This window comes from Chanodichthys erythropterus, chromosome 13, assembly GCF_024489055.1.
Source record: "Chanodichthys erythropterus isolate Z2021 chromosome 13, ASM2448905v1, whole genome shotgun sequence".
Classification (NCBI taxonomy): domain Eukaryota; kingdom Metazoa; phylum Chordata; class Actinopteri; order Cypriniformes; family Xenocyprididae; genus Chanodichthys; species Chanodichthys erythropterus.
In genome coordinates this window covers 48,735,342-48,754,786 of record NC_090233.1, presented here as the reverse complement: position 1 = coordinate 48,754,786, position 19,445 = coordinate 48,735,342, and the positions used below count along the sequence as shown (strand labels likewise).

The following is a 19,445-nucleotide window of genomic DNA, read 5'->3' as shown; positions in this document are numbered from 1 at the left end:
TAGGCACATTCCAGCATCAGTTGTTTGCTGGGCCTGGTGTCAATGAAAGTTTTTTTTTTTGGACTAACAAGTTTTCAGTTCTGAAACTTGGGATAGTCTTATAGTACGATGACCTCTTATTAGAGATGCTCCGATCAGCATTTTTGGGGCCGTTCACCGATTACCGATCACCAAGATCATGATCTGCCGATTGCCGATCACTGCCGATCACAGAATGGCAGGGGAATGGGAATCTTTTATCTACAATCTAGCAGAGTTTGCACCATTTGTAGAAAAGAAACCAACTCTAGATTAACTGTATTGAGAAAAAAAAACTTAGTTTTGGATCTGATATAGTTGAGGAACCAAAAAATAAAATAATGTAAGCTACTGTATGCCAGTGCCATCCTTCCTAAATAACAAAGCAGAGAAACAAGGAGGCCAAGCAGATAGTTACCAACCAAATGAATTCCATAATTCTGAACGTGATATCTTCGTACTATCCTTGCTGTATGGTTCACGTCGTTTAAATGCATCACTCAAGCCTCGTTTACACTGCACGCGTGTGCGGTGCAGCTACCGGAGCTGATACGCGGCCACTCTAGTCAATGCTCGTGTTTACACCAGCCGCGCCGCTTCGCTAAAGATAAGCGCCTCGCCTATTTTTGACGGATGCCGCGTCCAAGACGCGCAGCTCAAATACAAAATAAAGACGTAAAGTTAGCCGTTTGCAATGTATGTCGTGATGAAATCCCTCGAGGTGGAAGCAAGCAACGTCATTTTAACACCACTAACATGATTAGGCACCTTAGAACACGCCATACAACTGAATATGCCGAGTATGAGAAACTAAACCAGCCGAAGCCAACAACATCCCCATCCCTCAACCAGCCGACTGTGTGTGAAGCCTCGTTTACACTGCACTACATTGCAAACGGCTAACTTTACGTCTTTATCGGACACTTTGAAAAACTTCCAGACGGGAGAACTCATGACAAGCTCCGCTCTGCTGTTGTGTACCTGTGCGCCGTGCATGCACGTGTGAAAAAGTCGCGTGAGTAATTTACGTCACGTGATCGGCTTTTTTGATCGCCGCTTTTGGGGTTCGCCGATCAAGCTATTTTTAACCAATATCGGCCGATCATGATCGGTGGCCGATCAATCGGAGCATCACTACCTCTTATATATCAAAAGCTCAAGGAAAAGTTGATTTCTTAATTCATGACCTCTTTAAACTCTTTAATATAAAAGAGCAAGAAAAATCCTGTTTTCCATGATGTGCTTTCCTTAAATTCAAAGTGACATCTCTTACAGTTAAATAAATCTGAGTGCTTAAGGTTGTGGTGTTTTTTGAGGGTAAAATAATGTTATGATTTCACGTACGTGTCTTATTTTGGATTTATAGCAGATCCTATTCAACTAAATTCATGCTCAAAGCCTGTACCTTCAGCCAGACATAAGTTGGTTTTGAAATATTAAATGCACCACCCTGTAGCTTCATGGAAGTTGTGGACCGTTTGTGAGACTTTTGCTTGTTCTTTCCATTACAGACTGTCTCTGAAAATTGAACCAGGGAACAGCTCCCCACGCATGGCCACATCCAAAGAAGATCTTGCAGGTAAGAGAGCTGGTGGTGTCTAAATGTGATCATTTCTACAGTTTATATATATTTTTATTTATTTCATGAAGCCCAACTTACATGCACAGTGTGGCCTTTACTGAATCCAAACTTTTGAACGGTAGCCTATGTAACAAAAGACATCCTAGTCTTTCCCCCCAGCATCTGTTATGTTGTCCCATCTGAATGCTCTAGCTGAATGAGGTCACTGGCCCCTGATGTTAGAGTTAATGAAGGGCTTTGAGGGGCCGAAGGGGGCCCGTCCTCTTTGACTCATTGAAAGTGCAAAGGGAACTGGAATGGCCTCTAATGTGGGCTGAGAAAACAAACAGCACATAATGGCTCTCAACGGATCCCTCGCAATTTCAACATACTGTAGCAAATCAACATCACACCACCACATGGAGACATCGGTCACTGATCCCAAAAAACACAAAGATGAACTTTAGTCTTTGAGCAAGACTTTGAACAGCTGGTTCAAGAACCTTATCAAGCTCCATCGCCATCCCATCGAGTTTTAGTACTGGACCAAACTATACAGTATTATTTTGTTACTGTTATAAAATCAACCAATATCTTGAATACTGCTTATTTTTTATTTTTTAGCTTTTTACTTGATAACATTTCCTACAGACCGTGCTGATAGGTGTTTTGATCCCACTCTTGTATCAGAGCTCTGAAAACGAGATATTTTTAATAGCATATCTGATTTGAAATAAAATTCTGATGGAGTTGGGAAGTTTGATTCATTTATGTGAATCAGTTCAAGTTTCAGTTCATCGGTTTCAGTGAATTAATTCAACAAAATATAACATTGTTTTAAAATGTTGGGATATTTTGATCCAAAGAATCATATTGTGTCTTTAAATGTGCGCCAGAAGGTTTTTTTTTTTTTTTTAATAATTAAAAATAAGTAGGCATATAATATAATAAATATTAGTAGCCTATTATAAATAAAATATAAGTCAAATAGAATTAGAATAAATGTAAGTATAATAAAAATATAAGTATTCTTTAAAAATGAAGTTAAAATAATGCAAATTGATGACTTTAAACTAACATATAGCCATAGACTATCGATTAACAGCCTCAGATAGTTACAGTAAGTGTACTTACTTTAGGTCTGTCTTTAACAGTTTATAAGTTTTCACTAAAAATACATTTCCCTGTGGAGAAAATGAAATATTCTGAAAATAGTTTCAGTTGTGGCTTTTTTTCACTTAGTTTAGTCTAGTTAGTTTTGTATCAAATACAATGTGATTTTCATTGATCGAGATCTGGCAGCAGCAGCACATCTTTCCTCTTGGACAAGCGATTCACTCACAGCTTTCCCTGCACATTAAATCCCCCATAGGCCAGCAAACCAACGAGAACACGGGACAATGATAAAGATACATAACAACAGAGCGAAGGCCCAAAAGCTCCGTAACTGGCAGACTTAAAGAAAATCACCGTCTTTTGGCAAATAAGTAAATTACGGACATCTACATATGCATTATCAACATTTTATCATGTAGGATTTATGGTACATCTCAAACAATGGATTTATAGTGTTAATGTTAATCAGGCAGTCTACGAATGGCTTGGGTAAGCAAAATTATCAAAAATCAATTATTGAGCAAGTACATAACCAGCCAGTGATCAAAACTACTGTATCTCCTTACCTTAGCCTGATTCACAAAGGTAAGCTTGTAATGTTTTATAATTCAGGTGGTACTGGTGGGTTTTCGCAGAAAATTCGAGCATGTCACCGTTTGTCTCTGCGTCATTACATCACATCTGTAAACAGAAAGGACAGAGTCTCAGCTAACTAGGCTATATAACATGTGAGGTGGATCATTTATAGCCTTTTCTCACAGAAACCACTTATACAAACTTATACAATCCGCCATCAAAATGATATGACAAATTAACGTTAGAGATCAGACTGGACAGAAACTGAAATAATGTGCTAATACACACTAAATACACATAGTCACGCAATGCTGATGTTGTTAACATTAACAATTTGAGAACAAAGTGTATATATAATAATAATTTGCACAGTTTGATGTGATATGAGCTAAGCGATCATTAGATTTAATCATCATTGGCAGCACAATTTATTGTAATGCTTTTTTTCCCCTCAGTTGGTCAGAACAAAAGTGGCAGATTTGAAACTTGCTTGTTCAGATGACATTTTCCAGTGAAATTCTTGTTTTGGTCATAATTCAAGACGTAGATCTGTGAATCCGAAGTACGGTATCCACACCGATGTGGTGACGTGACAGAAAACATTAGATTCATCCATGCTGAGAAGCCGTGCCGATGCACAACCCACGTAAAGATGATAATTCCACAAATAACTGCAATTGCAGGTTTCAAACAGAGATGGCGACAAAGATGCAAAACTTACGGACTGCAGCTTTAAGGACTTAATTGACTAAAGTGATATTTATGAAAATAAGGCATTTCAATAACTGATTAATAACCTTTTCACTGCCATTAAAGTGAAATTACTGAACCTAAACATAGGAGCTTGGAGAAAAAAAAAAAAAAAAAAATATATATATATATATATATATATATATATATATATATATATATATATATATATATATATATATATATATATATATATATATATATATATATATATAATATAATACACGTCACACATCATACACGTCTTATATATAATAATAACTTTGAATCCTCTCAAATAAGCCTTTAAATAATTTCAATAATTTTCAGCTTTAAAAATACCCAGAATTGCCCAGTGCTACACTATATTAATTTCTTTTTATCAGTCATTTTTGGGGTTGAAATGCCTTGAATTTATCCTGATGGGCATTGTGGGAAATATTTCATAAGAGGTAATAAAATTTCGGATCATATGATGTTATGCTTAGAGGTTTCATTTACCATTAATTTGCTGTGGTTAATCATAATTTCACGCTAAATTTTAACTTGATTAAACTAAAGTGTTTGTTTTGGCCCACTGCTCATATGATCACATTTGTGCTGAAATTGAACAAACAATAGAAGATTAGTTTAATGGATTAAATCGCTACATAATCATTTACTCCTCTAATTAAGGTATTTGGTTTATTCACTGCCAACAACAGTTGAGAAATTATTTTATGATACTTAGAACAAAAGTTCAAACAGTCTGAGAGCACTTTCATGGGCTGTTGTGAATATTAGCCACATAATGTACATATGGGTGTGAATTTCTCGTCCTCTTTGAACTGCTCATTGTAAATGCTGCATGTTGAACTACATGCTCACGTTGTAAAACGCTTCCTGGCTGTTTCCCTGTGAGATCTTGTCACGCAACACGGCGGGCCAACTGAGGTTTTCCAGTAATAATGGTAGTTGGTTGTGTGTATCATTTCTAAAGTATTTACTCCTGAGCCGGGTAACCAAATCTATAGGTTTCCATGTTCGTTAAACTTAATCTGGATGTTGTTTGGTTTCCAAGACAATCTTTAATCGTTCAGCCTCTCTTGCCATTTAATAACACGTTTATTCTCAGTCCAAGGCCAGAGGTTAACATCTACAACATTTGTAGTGATTGCAGTCCTAAAGTTTTTGATTGTTAAAAAAGACGTCATATGTTCTAGACATATTTCCCTCATGAAGCATCATGCCCATCTGAATATCACCACCAGATGATCTGACCGAGAGTAATATAACACAGCGGTCTTGGGATATTAGTACCATTTGGCTTTACATTTGTCATTGTTTCCACAGAGACCTCTTCATTTTATTGTCAAATGCGAACGTGTGACATAAAGCAATGTTTAAATGTTCATTTATTGAATGAGATGCCTGTGGCCACATGGTTACATCACATCAAGTATTGGGCGGACAAGGTCTTTCCTAGAGTCTCAGGGTGACTGGCTGTTACATAACCCGGTAGATGTGTTTGTCAAGACGTCCAGCCGAGGAAATGAGATCTATCCACAAAACTCAGGCCAGAAAACACATAAAAACACAGACACACCTCTTTCTTTATTATGACTATTTTCCACATTTGAGAATAACAGTCATCGAAACTATGAAATAACAGAAATTGAAGTATGATGTAGTGCCTAAAACATGTTAAAGAGGGCATTTTTTTTTTTTTTTTTACATTTTCAACTGTGTAATGTTTGAGCATTAAAAAGGTCTCCAAAATCCCTCCAGTGGGAGTTATTCTCTATATCAGTGCACACTTTTTCTGAACTCCCTGAAGTGCCTCCGTTGTAGTTTTCTTCTGGGAACGAACACGTCGCAAAATTCCTCATTTAAATAATTCCCGCCCACTGCAAAACAAAGGGGCGGGGCCTGGTTGAGTGAGTTAGTAGTGTGTTGACACTCGTGGTTATGGTAAGGGGCGGGACATTTCCCAAACATGCTCAAAGCAGTTGACCAATCACAACACACTGGTTCAGCTGACCAATCAGAAGGAGGGGCTTCATAGAGACAGGCCTTTACTGACAGACAGATAAGAGAGGAGCTGCAACAATGTCAAAAATGGGAAAAACAATGTTTTTTGAACATGCAAGCATGAAAAATAATTCTAGTAGAGCCCAAAAACAAAATCAAGACTTTGAAAAGGAGCATAATATGATACCTTTAAAGTTGCAGTCCATAAGTTTTGCCTTTTGTCGCCATCTCTGTTTGAAACCTGAAATTGCAGTTATTTGCAGAATTGTCTTTTTTATGTGGGTCGTGCATCAACACGGCTCCTCAGCGCGGATGAATCAAATTTTTTGAGGGGAATGTTTGGCAGTCAGTCACCGTACCGATGGATACTGTACTTCGGAATTACAGATTGCAGTCTTGGAAGTATGATCAAAATAAGATCTAGCCTCCTATTCTGGGACTCGTTCTTTATCTAAACAGTGACATGATGCAAAGACAAACAGCGGCATGCTCAAATTTCCCGTGGAAACCTACCAGTACCACTCGAATTAGAAAACATTATTACAAGCTTACCGTTGTGAATCAGGCTAGGGTAAGGAGGTAGTTTTAAACAAAAAAGTCATTTTTAACCACAAAAAGTTACGGACTGCAGCTTAAAACAAATCAACAGATGTCTAGATTCCAGCTCTGCTCATTGTACACTGAAAAAATTGATGCAGAAACTCTTTCACTCTGAAAAAGAAATGGCATTCAATGAAACATGTTTTTTTGAAGCAGAAAAATTTTAATGTACTTATTCCTGAGATGCTTTTTAAAAAACTATTGAATGAGTTCACATGTATGATAAGCACTTGATAAGTGATTTTCATCCACTATCTGTACTGTAAACATGCGGAAAGAAACATTTGATTGTATTATAAATGTGTTTACATGGGAAAGTACAGGGTGTGTGTGAACATACCTATCGCTCTGTGTCACTCGCAGAACACAGATGCACAATATTTCTCAAATAAATTACTGCCAAACTGTTAATAGCTGGAAGCAGCCGGTTACATTCATGTTTGTAACGGCAGGTCTTAATCACAGACAGATGGAAGGCAGAAACGTCTCAATGCTTGGGATGTTATTCTTAGCTTTGCACATTGTGCTTTCCCTGTCATCCTGTAGTTATATGAGATTCTAAAGTCACCTAAATCTATCTTTTATTAACAAAATAAAAGAAACACATGCTGCTACATGAGTTAGGTTTTCTGTACAGTTTGACCCCACACTGCACATATAAGGCAAAACACGTTTAGCTAACATGTTAGGCTAAACTCAAAGCATGTGTCGACCATCTAATTTACTTTTAATAAGAGATGAAGAGAGATTTGTAATTTTATACAGATTATAATTTTTAAAAGAATGAAGGCTTCACAGTGGAATTTTTATTAAAATGTTATTAAATTTGATTAAAGCCATTCTATTCATATGAAATTCATATTTCAAATTGAATTAACCTCTAAAAAGATAATGGGAATGTCAACTTTTAGTAATTTAATTTACTTAATTTTATTTAATACAGAAATTGTTGTGTATTTAATAAATAATACATTTCTTTTTTACATTTACTATGTCTTGTTCCTAGATATAGTATTAAAGGGTTAGTTCACCCTGTCATTAATTACTCATCCTCATGTCGTTCACAAATTAACATATTTTTGATGAAATCAAAGAGGTATCTGACTCCTCAATAGACAGCAATTTAACCAACATTTTCAATGTCCAGAAAGGTAGTAAAGACATCATTAAAACAGTCGACGTGACTGCAGTGGTTCAACCTTAATTCAAGAGACAAGAATACTTTTTGTGCACTTGCGTAAAATGTAATAAAAGCTTGCGAGATGATACCGAGATAATACAGTTCTCACACTATTCTTCTAGCACGATCATTTTATTAGCAAAATATCCTACTACTCAGTCGTGTCCAGATCGCATTCAAAATCTTATGGTCTAAAACGCAATTGTCATGTTTTGCCACAGGACGGCAGAAATGTCATTGCAGAAATGTAATATGAAGATTCTATAAAGGAACATTTCTCTTTAGCAACGCTATGAAAGTAAAGAGCAGGGACAACAATGCCGGTATAACCATTGATTTCTGTGGGTACAATATGTGTCACATGACAAAACATCGTTTTTGAATACCTCCGTTTTCACAGTCCACTCCGTTATCCACTTCGGAGAGCGTCTTCAAAACGCTCCGTCTCGGTGTAGATGTAAGGCCAAAACGAGGACAAAAAAAAAGGCATTTTCAAACAAAAACATATTAGTTTGGACAAGACCTACACTAAAAAATGCTGGGTTAAAAATCTGGACAGCAGTTGGGTTGTTTTGACCCAGCGGTTGGGTTAAATGTTTCTCCATTGTGCTTGGCAGTTTTATTTAACTCAAATATTGATTAAAAATGACTGTATTTCTTGCTTAAAATGAACCCAAAATAGGTTGGAAATTAAAAATCAGACACATAATTACTAAAGGCAACAATAATAATCAAAAGGTGAACATTTATTATTTATTAATAAGCAATTTAATCAATGTTTATTATTTAATTATTATTTATTAGGCTTATTAATAAATAATAATTCATTAAACATGTCAATAAATATTATTTCCAATCTATTTTGGGTTCATTTCAAGCAAGCAATACAGTCATTTTTAAACAATAGTTTGGTTAAATTAAACTACCCAGCAGGTTGGGTCGAACATTTAACCCAGCTGCTGGTTTAAAACGACCCAATCACTGGGTTTGTCCATTTTTAGCCCAGCATTTATTAGCTGGTAGTCAGACTCATTAATGAAGTTTTTAACAAGAACCATGTGAAGATCATTTCCTGAACATCCCAACGCTCCGTCTCGGTGTAGATGTAATGCCAAAACGGGGACAAAAAGATGCGTTTTCAAACAAAAACATATTAGTGTGGACAAGACCTACACTCTAAAAAATGCTGGGTTAAAAACAACCCAATTTGGGTTAAATATGAACAGCGGTTGGGTTAAATGTTTGCCCATTGTGCTTGGCGGTTTTATTTAACTCAACTGTTGATTAAAAATGACTGTATTTCTTGCTTAAAATGAGCCCAAAATAGGTTGGAAATTAAAAATCAGACACATAATTACTAGAGGCAACAATAATAATCAAAAGGTGAGCATTTTTAAAATGATAAAAACATTTTTAAAACATATAAAACATTTAATAAATGTTTATTATTTAATTATTATTTATTAGGCTTATTAATAAATAATAATTTATTAAACATGTTAATAAATATTATTTCCATATTATTTTGAGTTCAAGAAATACAGTCATTTTTAAACAATAGTTTGGTTAAATTAAACTACCCAGCAGGTTGGGTCAAACATTTAACCCAACCGCTGCTTTAAAACGACCCAATCACTGGGTTTGTCCATTTTTAACCCAACTTGGGTTATTTTTACCCTAGCATTTATTAGCTGGTAGTCAGACTCATTAATGAAGTTTTTAACAAGAACCATGTGAAGATCATTTCCTGAACATCCCACTGTGCCGTTAGGTATTTGCTGTTAGAAACATGGTGTGAAGTATTCGTCTGACCCAGACTGGAAGAGGCTGATCACTGTTTAAGGCTCCAGTCGCTCCATTAATTCTGTCCATTAAATGCATCTTATGGTGTGTAAGTGTCTCAGCATGCTGTCTGACATTGTTTCCACTTTCCCTTTTTTGTCCACTCTGGAAAACTTGGTTACGAGCCCTCGAGTCTGAGACACTCTGACCGCCTGTTTTGATTGTTTCATGAGATAATGACGTTTAAAGGAGTAGTTCACCCAAACATTTGCTCACGCATAATGCGCTTCCAAACTATGACTTTCTTTCTTCTGTGAATATTTTGAAATAAAGTACAGGTTTGTAACAACATTGGGGTGAGAATTTTCATTTTTTGGATGAGCTATCCCTTTAAAAAAACATTTGTGAACATGTAAACCATTCTCTGTTTCCTCTGTTTTAGACAAAATTACATAACAAAATTAATAAAACTAAGATTAAAATGAAAACTGAAAATATAAAAATAAAAGCTAGTAATACTTTACAAGTTAACTTACAATAAACAATACTACTAGAGCATTTATTTATCAACATTTACTAATACATATTAGGATCAAAAGTTGTATCTGTTAACATTAGTTAGTGCACTGTGAACTAACTTGAATATGAACAATTTTTAACTAACCATCAACAACAAAGGTTAATAAATGCTGTAAAAATATATTACTCATTGTTAGTTCATGTTAGTGAATACAAATGAGACCTTATTGTAAAGTGTTACCTACAAGCTAATTCAAAATATGAAAAAAAAATACTATACTAGTATATAAAATAACACTGGTTCAGCAATGCCTCTAAAGTTATAGAGCTAGTAGAAGAAAAACACGAGACGGAAAGCAGCATCACCGACTCACTGTGCTGTGGCGTTACTCTGGAGAACCTCTCTGTTTTCCTCTCTCAGGACTGAATAATCATTGCAACGTTGAATCTGTCTCCCTCAAGAGGCCCAGAGAATGTTAACATTTATGTTTTGGCTTTGATTGCTAAAGCAGAGATCCGCTGACAGAGTCTCCAGTGTTTTCTTTCATTATGTTTCACTGAGTGTGATGCTGACAGCAATCAGGCATGTGAAGAGGAAAACTCATTCTTCTTTTCTCTTTCTCTCCTTCTCCAGGTCCGTCTGAAGTGTCTCTCTTGGTGAGGTATAATCGACGGCCCACTTGCCCTGATGCCACCGTGGGGGTCCATATTCCCACCCCACCGCCCTCACGACACAGAAAGAGCCACAGCCTTGGCAACGCGTGAGTTTTGTTTCTTTTTACGTATGCACACACTTACATACTGTATTTAGATTTGCATGAAATATTCAGCAACTATACATTAAATTGATCAAAAGTTACTGTAAAGATATTTATAATGTAACAAAATTTCTATTTCTAATAAATGCTGTTCTTTTGAATGTTCTATTCATCAAAGAATCCTGAAAAAAAAAAAAAAAACTATCATGGTTTCCACAAAAATATGAAGCTGCACGACTGTTTTCAACATTGATAATAAAGAAGAAGAGCAGTATATAGAATGATTTCTGAAGGATCATGTGACTCTGAAGACTGCTGAAATTTCAGCTTTGCATCACAGGAATAAATTACATTTTTTCAATGTATTACAATAGAAAACAGTTATTTCATAATATTACTGTATTTACTGTATTTTTGATCAAATAAATGCAGCCTTGGTGAGCAAAAGAGACTTCTTTCAAAAACATTAAAATCAAAATTCAATGCTAATGTAAACATCAAATATGCAGCACTTTTGCTTTTATTCTGCCAATTTTACCTCACACTGGAAACTTGCGCCTGGTTAAGAGTGTTCTGAACCTCGTGCCTCACAATGGTTTTCTGACTCTCTCTCTTGCAGTATGATGTGGCATTTCGGTGTGGTGGAGAGTAAAAGTGCGACGTTCCCCACAGAGAAACCACGTCACCTGCTGGATGACAGCTTCTTAGAGGCCCAGAGTCCGGCCCGGATCAATCCACACAACTCATCCGTGTCCAACGGCATCTCTTTAGGTATCACAAAAACCTCTTGCACTTTACCAAAGCACTACACATCTTATAAAAAAAAATAAAAAAAAAATGCTGGGTTTGATGCACCTTAAGCATTTGTGGAATAATGTTGATTATGGCAGAAAAAAATAATTTTAATTTATCCCTCCATTTCAAATAAATAAATAAATTCGAACAAACATACAGCATAAACCATGTAGTAATCATGTCTTGAACATTTTTTTCCTGGGGCGGGGGGGTTATTGCGTATTGTTTTTTTTTTTTAAAGGCATTAATTACATTATTAAATGGGATTTAAGGGAATGTCAAAAAAGAAAAACTATAAAAGTTCCAGGTCTGTAGTAGTTAATCTGCATTTACACTGCAAGTCTTAATGCACAGATCCGATCTTTTGACCATATCCGATTTTTCGGCCAGTGTACATTCACTTTAGACATGACTGGTATCCGATATCTGTGTTTACATTACTTCCTGCCCCAAAATGATTGGTATTGATAGTTTTTCATGCACATAGTAGACCCTCGGTTGAAATTCAGCTGCTGAATGTAAGTGTGTGTGCGCAATTTCTTTCTAGAAAAATAGATAACGTTAGACATCTAAGTTCCCACCTCAATAATAAAGCTGCAAATTTTCAGTGCGAGTACATACAAGCATGTCTGCTTCATAATACAACATTAAAGCTACCTTTTAGTGAGCAAACGTGTCGCCCTCGCCGTGTGATGGCATTCCAATGGGAATCGGATATGCGTGTTTAGACGTAGGTCGCATGTCCACAGATCGGATATGTATCGGATTTAAAACCACATTTGGAAGTGGTTCAGATCGGATGCGAAAAAATTGGATCTCGTGTGGATTTTTGCGTTTACACGTGTGCAACTAATTCCGATCTGTGTCAGATGTGAGCAAAAGATCGGATTTTTGTGCCAGTGTAAACACAGCCATAGTAATCAATTTAAGCTATTTGCAAATAATATATTTTTTAAAATATATTCACTCTTATTTGTATGTCTAATATGTCAAAAACGCAAAACGTTTCTTTTCTCGTCACATTAATGTTATAAATTACATTAATCATATTAATCTAATAATAGCATGTTTTCCATTAAAAACATAACAATTTTGTAGTTTGCATCTTGTAACTTTCAGTCGCTGAATATTTCAGTCATAAAACCATCGTCAAATATTAATTTGCCACATACTCTTTCACTGCTAAAACTAAAGCATCGCGTTGGAAATCACACTCCTCTTCTGTGAACAGTAAGCCCCGCCTCCTTTGATTTGATTGGCCAGCTCACTCATTCCGAAAGTGACGAGCGCTGTTAGACCAGCCTAAAAATGTAACATTTAAAACTTTTTTTTTTTTTGTTAGCCTAACAACAAACAGAGTGGTGCATAATGGAGTACAGCAGAGCAGCATCAAAAATATCAAATATTGGGTGGGACAGTTTGGCCATTTCTCTTTATTGGGGGGTGGGGGGACTTGTCAATGGTGGTTACGGCCCTAGCATGTTTCAGTAAGGTCATGATGTGCTGTTTTTGAGCCCTATTGCTTCATTATCACTGTCAGAGATGAAAGAATGTCTGATTTGTACTCAATTTGTTTGCTTTCTGTTTATCAGGCAGCAGTCAGAGTTCGTTCTGTGATGATCTTTCCCCGGGGCTCGAGAGGTGAGAATCTGTCAATATCATCTGCTCACATCACAGCTTTATTATGGCATACTCAGATCATTCTAGAGTAAAACTGAACTATAATGGAAAAGAAAAGGTTTTTTGGCCAGGCAGTCTGACTCAATCTAACTGTAGGTCCCATTAACTAAGATGAACTAACAATGAGCCATACATTAATCACAGTGTTTATTATCCTTATTGTAAACTGGTACCATAAAACCTTCATACAATCAACTGCAATGTAACTTTTTCATACTGTTCAGAAAGTTCTAGAAAGAATGACTTTTATTTCATTTTTCATTCAAAATACTGTTTTTGTTGTTGTTTATTTCTTGTTTCCCGTTATGAATGTTTAACATCCATTTATGTCCATTCCACAGGAAAATGCATAGATACTGTATACATACAGCAAAACACAACAACACAACTAAAACCGAAACAAAAACTGGTCTCAGAACAGTTATTAAGGTTTAAAGGGATAGTTCACCTGAAGTCATTTATTCACCCTCACATCGTTCCAAACCCATATGACTTTCTTTCTTCTGTGAAACACAAAAGGAAGTGTTTAGCAGATGTTCACGCAGCTCTTTTCCATGCAATAAAGCTTATTAAAACTCTAGAAAACCCCATGAAAGCATCATAACAGTGCAACTTTTGCGCTAGTCTTAAGTTTGCACAGGAACATATGAATTCAGAAGACTTGATATAGTTGATCCTTGATATATAATGCACACGTCGAATGAACTGTTAAATGATGCTGTTTGGAAGTTGAAAGCAATGTACTGCATGTTTTAATTGCATGGAAAAGACAGTGAGTAAATGATGAGAAAATATAATTGTTGGGTGTACTATCCTTTTAACATTTGCACAGATTCAATCATTTTATTCAGTTTGCATTAGTCAGTGAGACTCCGTGTGTGTATCGGCTCAAATTTGACGTTAAACTCATTGTGCCGAATGTGCAAACAGGGGCCGCATGTACGCAACTCTGGGCCCTAACTGGAGGGTCCCTCTTCGCAACTCCCCCAGAGGCCGCAGCCATGCCCACAGGTACCAACGTCCACCTGGGTCAAAGGTCACCTTCTCCATTCCTCTGGGGCATCGGGTTCACCTGTCTTGGCATGCAGCGTCTCTTCTCTAACATCCCAGTTTTCCCTCTCTTTCTGGTTTAGACCAAAGACTGTCACGTCTGTCATCTGTTTTCTCTTTTTCCAGATGTCAGATTGTCATCATCTCAGGATGTTTATTGACCAGAATTACTATATTTATAGAAGAGAAAAGCTCTGTTCCGAAACCTAATGAGCTGGCCTGCGGTTCACTGTCCTCTCTGTCCACCTAGACGGCTTCATTTTGATGCAGCATGTTTGTGCATCATTCACATAGAGCTTCTCACATTTACAGTTACTGTACATCCAGTCATTTAACACAGGGGAGGCAAGGCAGTGCTGGGGGTATAAATAAATAAATGATAAAAAATACAATTAAACTAAATATATAGATAAACAATTATTCAATTCACATTTATTTGTATAGCGCTTTTCACAATACATATTGTTTTAAAGCAGCTTCACAGGCAGTGCATGTCAACATTACTGTTATCAGAGTTGACTGTGTCCAAATTATGTCATTTCAGAAATGTACATATACAAATGACTCAGTTTGCTAACAATGTAATAATTTAGGTAATTTAATTTACTGTCACTGTTAGCAAATTAATTTAAGGTGGAAACAATGAGCTCATTGAAGTAGTGAACACGTTAACAACAATAATTAGGATATACAGCAATATTTGGGAATGTGCATGTTGATCCAGAGTTTGCGTCTTCTGAAGTCCTCGCAGGAGTTGGCGCCGTCTCTTCACAGGTGTTGGCCTTCATAAGTCTTCATAAGAGGCTGGATCCAAACTGAAGCTGATGTACTCTCTAGTCACGGGTGTCCTGAGATAAAACAGAAAAGCAAATGGAGAATAATTAGCGTAGCTGCTGTTCATGACATTGAGCAAAGACAGTCATGTGCAATTGATCTGATACGAGATGCATTATGTGAATGCTTGACTAAAGAGATGCGTCTTTAATCTAGATTTAAACTGAGAGATTGAGTCTGAGTCCCGAACATTATCAGGAAGGCTATTCCAGAGTTTAGGAGCCAGATGTGAAAAAGTAAAAAAAAAAAAAAAAACTAAATAAATAAACTGAGTAAAATAAATAAACAATAACCATTAATTTTAAACAAATAAAAACCAATATTGAAATAAATAACTAACATGATTAAAATAAAGAAACCATAACAAGTATGTTAAAATAAATAAATCATAAAATAAATAAAAAGATTAATTAGATTACTTAATATTTAAAATAAATAATTCATTTAAATATGTAATATATCTAACAGTACATTACTATAGTGAGTAGAAAAATACATAACATAATGTAATAGAAATTAAATATTTTCTAAATAATATTTTACACATATTCTATTAATTTTACACAATATAAATTGGGTCTTTGTGCATAAAAATATAGAACTGTCTTTTCAATTTTAGGATGGGGCACCTCATATCTGGGCGTCTAAAAGATTGAAAACCCCCGATTTAGCAGATACTTTTATCCAAAGCAATGCCAAGTTTAAGTGCCTTTGACTGCGGTTTATTTAAGTGAAGATTCTAGAAGAAATGCAAGTGTGATACAGTCACACAGGAGACTTGACTGGACACTTACTGTACAATGATGGCATAATAGAAAATGACTGATTTCTAGTTGTTCATAATGAACAAAAACAATCTATTTAAGTTAATTGCAAAATATATCATATACAGTAGTGGCAGAAAAGAGATGATTGTTTTTTATGACCATACAAGTTAAATTAAAAATATTTCATAATTTTTAAATATTCCAAATATGAGGGAACAACAAAACACTGAACTTGGTTAAGGTATTTATCTGACAGAATCACTACAGCTACAGTTTATTGTACTTTACTATATGCAAAAAATGCATAGAAAAACAAAAACCTCACAGGAAAAAGCATTTACTACAACATAATCAGTTATTAATATTTCTTTGGTTCTCTCTTGTTTCTAATTTCTTTGCATGACAGCCTGGCCAACAATTATCGGCACAATTTGGCATGTTTCATTGCATTATCACAAATACAACAATCAACTCCAGCTGAGAATTGACTACGCAATATCCTTTTTACATTTACATTTTTAATAATATTTAAATAAAGGGTCAAGATGTCCATTTTCCTAAATTGGACATCACTTTTGGCCGCTACTATGCAAATTAAATATATCAGTAGTTTGAGAGAGTAAAGAAATGGCTAGTGTAGTCTTCACTGGAAATTAAGATATAAAATGGTATTTTAAATATTTAAAGTCAGATATTGGATAAAATAGCCCAGTTTTCCATTTTTGCATTAAATAATTAAAACTTGAAGTATTCATCCAGAATGGAGTCTGAGTATTTCTGCTGTTTACCTTTTGGGACAGTGTTTAATCTGCATTTGATTCCTGAAGTTAAAAGGCTTCCTCTGTAGGCAGCTCACTAGGTTTTGAAACAGAGCCTGTATCTTTGAGTGGGGTTTTATCGGGTGGAGGGGAACCTTTCTGTCCTTTTTACTCTCTCACGTGGCTCATCTTTACTCCATCACATCCTCAGATCAGATGTGAACTGTAACTTCTGCTCTCTTAGGGCTCATTACATGGCTAGAGAAGCAACAATCACCATATGTCCACCGAACGCTCCAGGCTCTACAGCCACACACACACACACAGGTTGGTTGTTGTTTTAAAGGTGTTCAGCTAATGTGATTTCCCACTGTGCAGCCCGTCAGTAGCAGAGCCCAGTCTGGGTCACGGAGAAGCGGGTGGCGTCACAATGGAGGGGCCGTTGAAGAGGAAAACCCTGCTGAAGGAGGGCAGGAAGCCTAAGGTGAGTGGGGTGATAGTTAAAAACAAAAAAGTAACAACATTAAAAGGGGACCTTTTATGCAAAATTCAGTTTATAAGGTATTTGAACATAGATGTGTGTCTACAACCAGTCTATAATGGTAAAAATCCACCCACTTCTTTTTGTATAATCCCCATAAATTTGCATTTAAAGGGACACACACAAAAACTCTGTGTTTTTGCTCACACCCAAATAGGGGTAAATTTGTCATGCTATAATAAATGACCTGTTTGGTATTTTAAGCTGAAACTTCACAGACACATTCTGGAGACACCAGAGACTGATATTACATCTTGTGAAGTGGCATTATAGGTCCCCTTTAAATAATGACCAAGTACTTCATAAAACCATCTTCCAAACTGTATTTTTGCCTTACCCTAAACGACTAACCCTATAATAATTATTTATATTTTAGAGTTGTTGGGACAGATTTCCTGGGAAACTGCATATTTTCAGCATTTGTCCAAGCAAGTTTATGTAATATCCATAAATAAAGGAAAGAAAGGCTGGCTATATGCATGAAGATCACATACTGAAAATACAAACGGATAGCTCTTGAGATGTTGATTTGCTGGTCATACTTTACAAAGAAAAGGATGCAACAGGGGCAAGTTTTTAGCTTCAGCTTTATTTGGTTAAAGGTTGCATGATGTTTCAAGGCCTTCAGCAGACATAAAGAACATCTTGAACAAACATTGTTTAAGAAAACACACAGAATTACCAAAAGGTGTGTGTCTGTGGCTTTGAATGGGCTGACTAGTTGACTCAACCACTCCATCTAGTGACCAGAAAAAACATATCATAATCTATTTCTGCATCAAGTCTTGGAAACAATGCATCTAAAAAGAATATCCAAAAGGTTTCCCTTGATATGAAAATAATCAAGGCATATTTTCCAGTGACAGCTTTTTACTCATTTAAAGTATTGATATTGCCAAAAAGTCATAGACAATCATGTAAAAGTTATGTACTGCTCAGTTTGCATCACTGGGGTCTGTAATATTTGTAATGTTTTTGAAAGAAGTCTCTTATGCTCACCAAGACTGATTTTTATATATATATATATAATTCTGTAATATTGTGAAATATTATTACAATTTAAAATAACTGTTTTTAAGGTAAATATATTTTAAAATGTAATTTATTCCTGTGATCAAAGCTGAATTTTCAGCATCATTACTCCAGTCTTCAGTGTCACATGATCCTTCAGAAATCATTCTAATATGCTGATCAAGAATTATTAATAATAATAATAATAATAATATCATGATGAAAACAGTTAATATGCTGCTTAATATTTTTGTGGAAAGCATGATCATTTTTTTCAGGATTTTTTTTTTTGATGAATAGAAAGGTCAAAATAATAGCATTAAAAAAAGTCTTTAGTGTCCTATTGGAAATAAATTAATGCATTCTTGCTGAATATAAGTATCAATTTAATTTTTAAAAAGTCATAGTGATCCTAAACAGTAGTGTACACTCAAAAATGAAAGTTCTTTATTGGCATTGATGATTCCATGAAGAAACTTTAACATTCATGGAACCTTTTCATTCCACAAAAGGATCTTTATAGTAGAAAATGTTCTTCACACTGAGAAAAAAGAGGTTCTTCTTCACTGAAAGGTTTGTTGGGAAAACAAAATGGGTTCTTCAGTGCCATTGCTGAAAAAAAGAAGAAAAAAAAAAACCCTTTTGGAACTTTTATTTTAAAGAGTGTATGTGGATTATGTGTAATGTTTTATATATTTAATTTTTTAGCTTGCCTCATGGACGCGGTATTGGATCTCACTGTCTGGTTCTACACTGATATTCTACAGATCCAAATCCCTGCGAGCCACTGAGAGGAAACATGTGAGTGCTTTCACACATGGCTTGTTCCATGATACGTGCTTTAAATAATGTCTGAGCAGTTCCACATTTCAGAAATAAATAAATTGATGTAGGTTTATGCAATTCTTTTAAGAAGACAAAAATAATCATTTGAAATGGAAAAAACTGCATTCAAGATGAAAATAACATTTGGTGAAATCTTACTCCACAAAACAGTACAAATCGGCACCGTGTAAGAAAGTGTCGGTTCTGGGCTGGATGGTGGTTCTTCCGGATGATCCGGCCCAACCCAACATCTTTCAGCTCAACGATCCTGACAAAGGTACATCTCTTCCTCAATAGATTTATGTGTCATTCGTGACAAATGACATTGACATGAA

The 19,445-nt window shown here is 35.6% G+C and overlaps 1 protein-coding gene across 3 annotated transcripts in view; it reads left to right on the top strand.

Annotated features, from left to right (window-relative positions):
- LOC137034337 (ras-specific guanine nucleotide-releasing factor RalGPS1) overlaps positions 1-19,445 on the top strand; it is a 171,320-nt gene that overhangs the window by 146,933 nt on the left and 4,942 nt on the right. Inside the window, exons 11-18 of one of the 3 annotated variants that reach the window (XM_067407160.1) lie at positions 1,530-1,597; positions 10,726-10,852; positions 11,469-11,620; positions 13,237-13,285; positions 14,255-14,335; positions 17,112-17,217; positions 18,994-19,086; positions 19,282-19,387. In XM_067407160.1, coding sequence (XP_067263261.1) covers positions 1,530-1,597; positions 10,726-10,852; positions 11,469-11,620; positions 13,237-13,285; positions 14,255-14,335; positions 17,112-17,217; positions 18,994-19,086; positions 19,282-19,387 — 782 coding nt within the window. Of the gene's footprint in view, positions 1-1,529; positions 1,598-10,725; positions 10,853-11,468; positions 11,621-13,236; positions 13,286-14,254; positions 14,336-16,977; positions 17,218-18,993; positions 19,087-19,281; positions 19,388-19,445 lie in introns of those variants that run through there. The other 2 variants (XM_067407161.1, XM_067407163.1) reach the window with 2 other exon arrangements.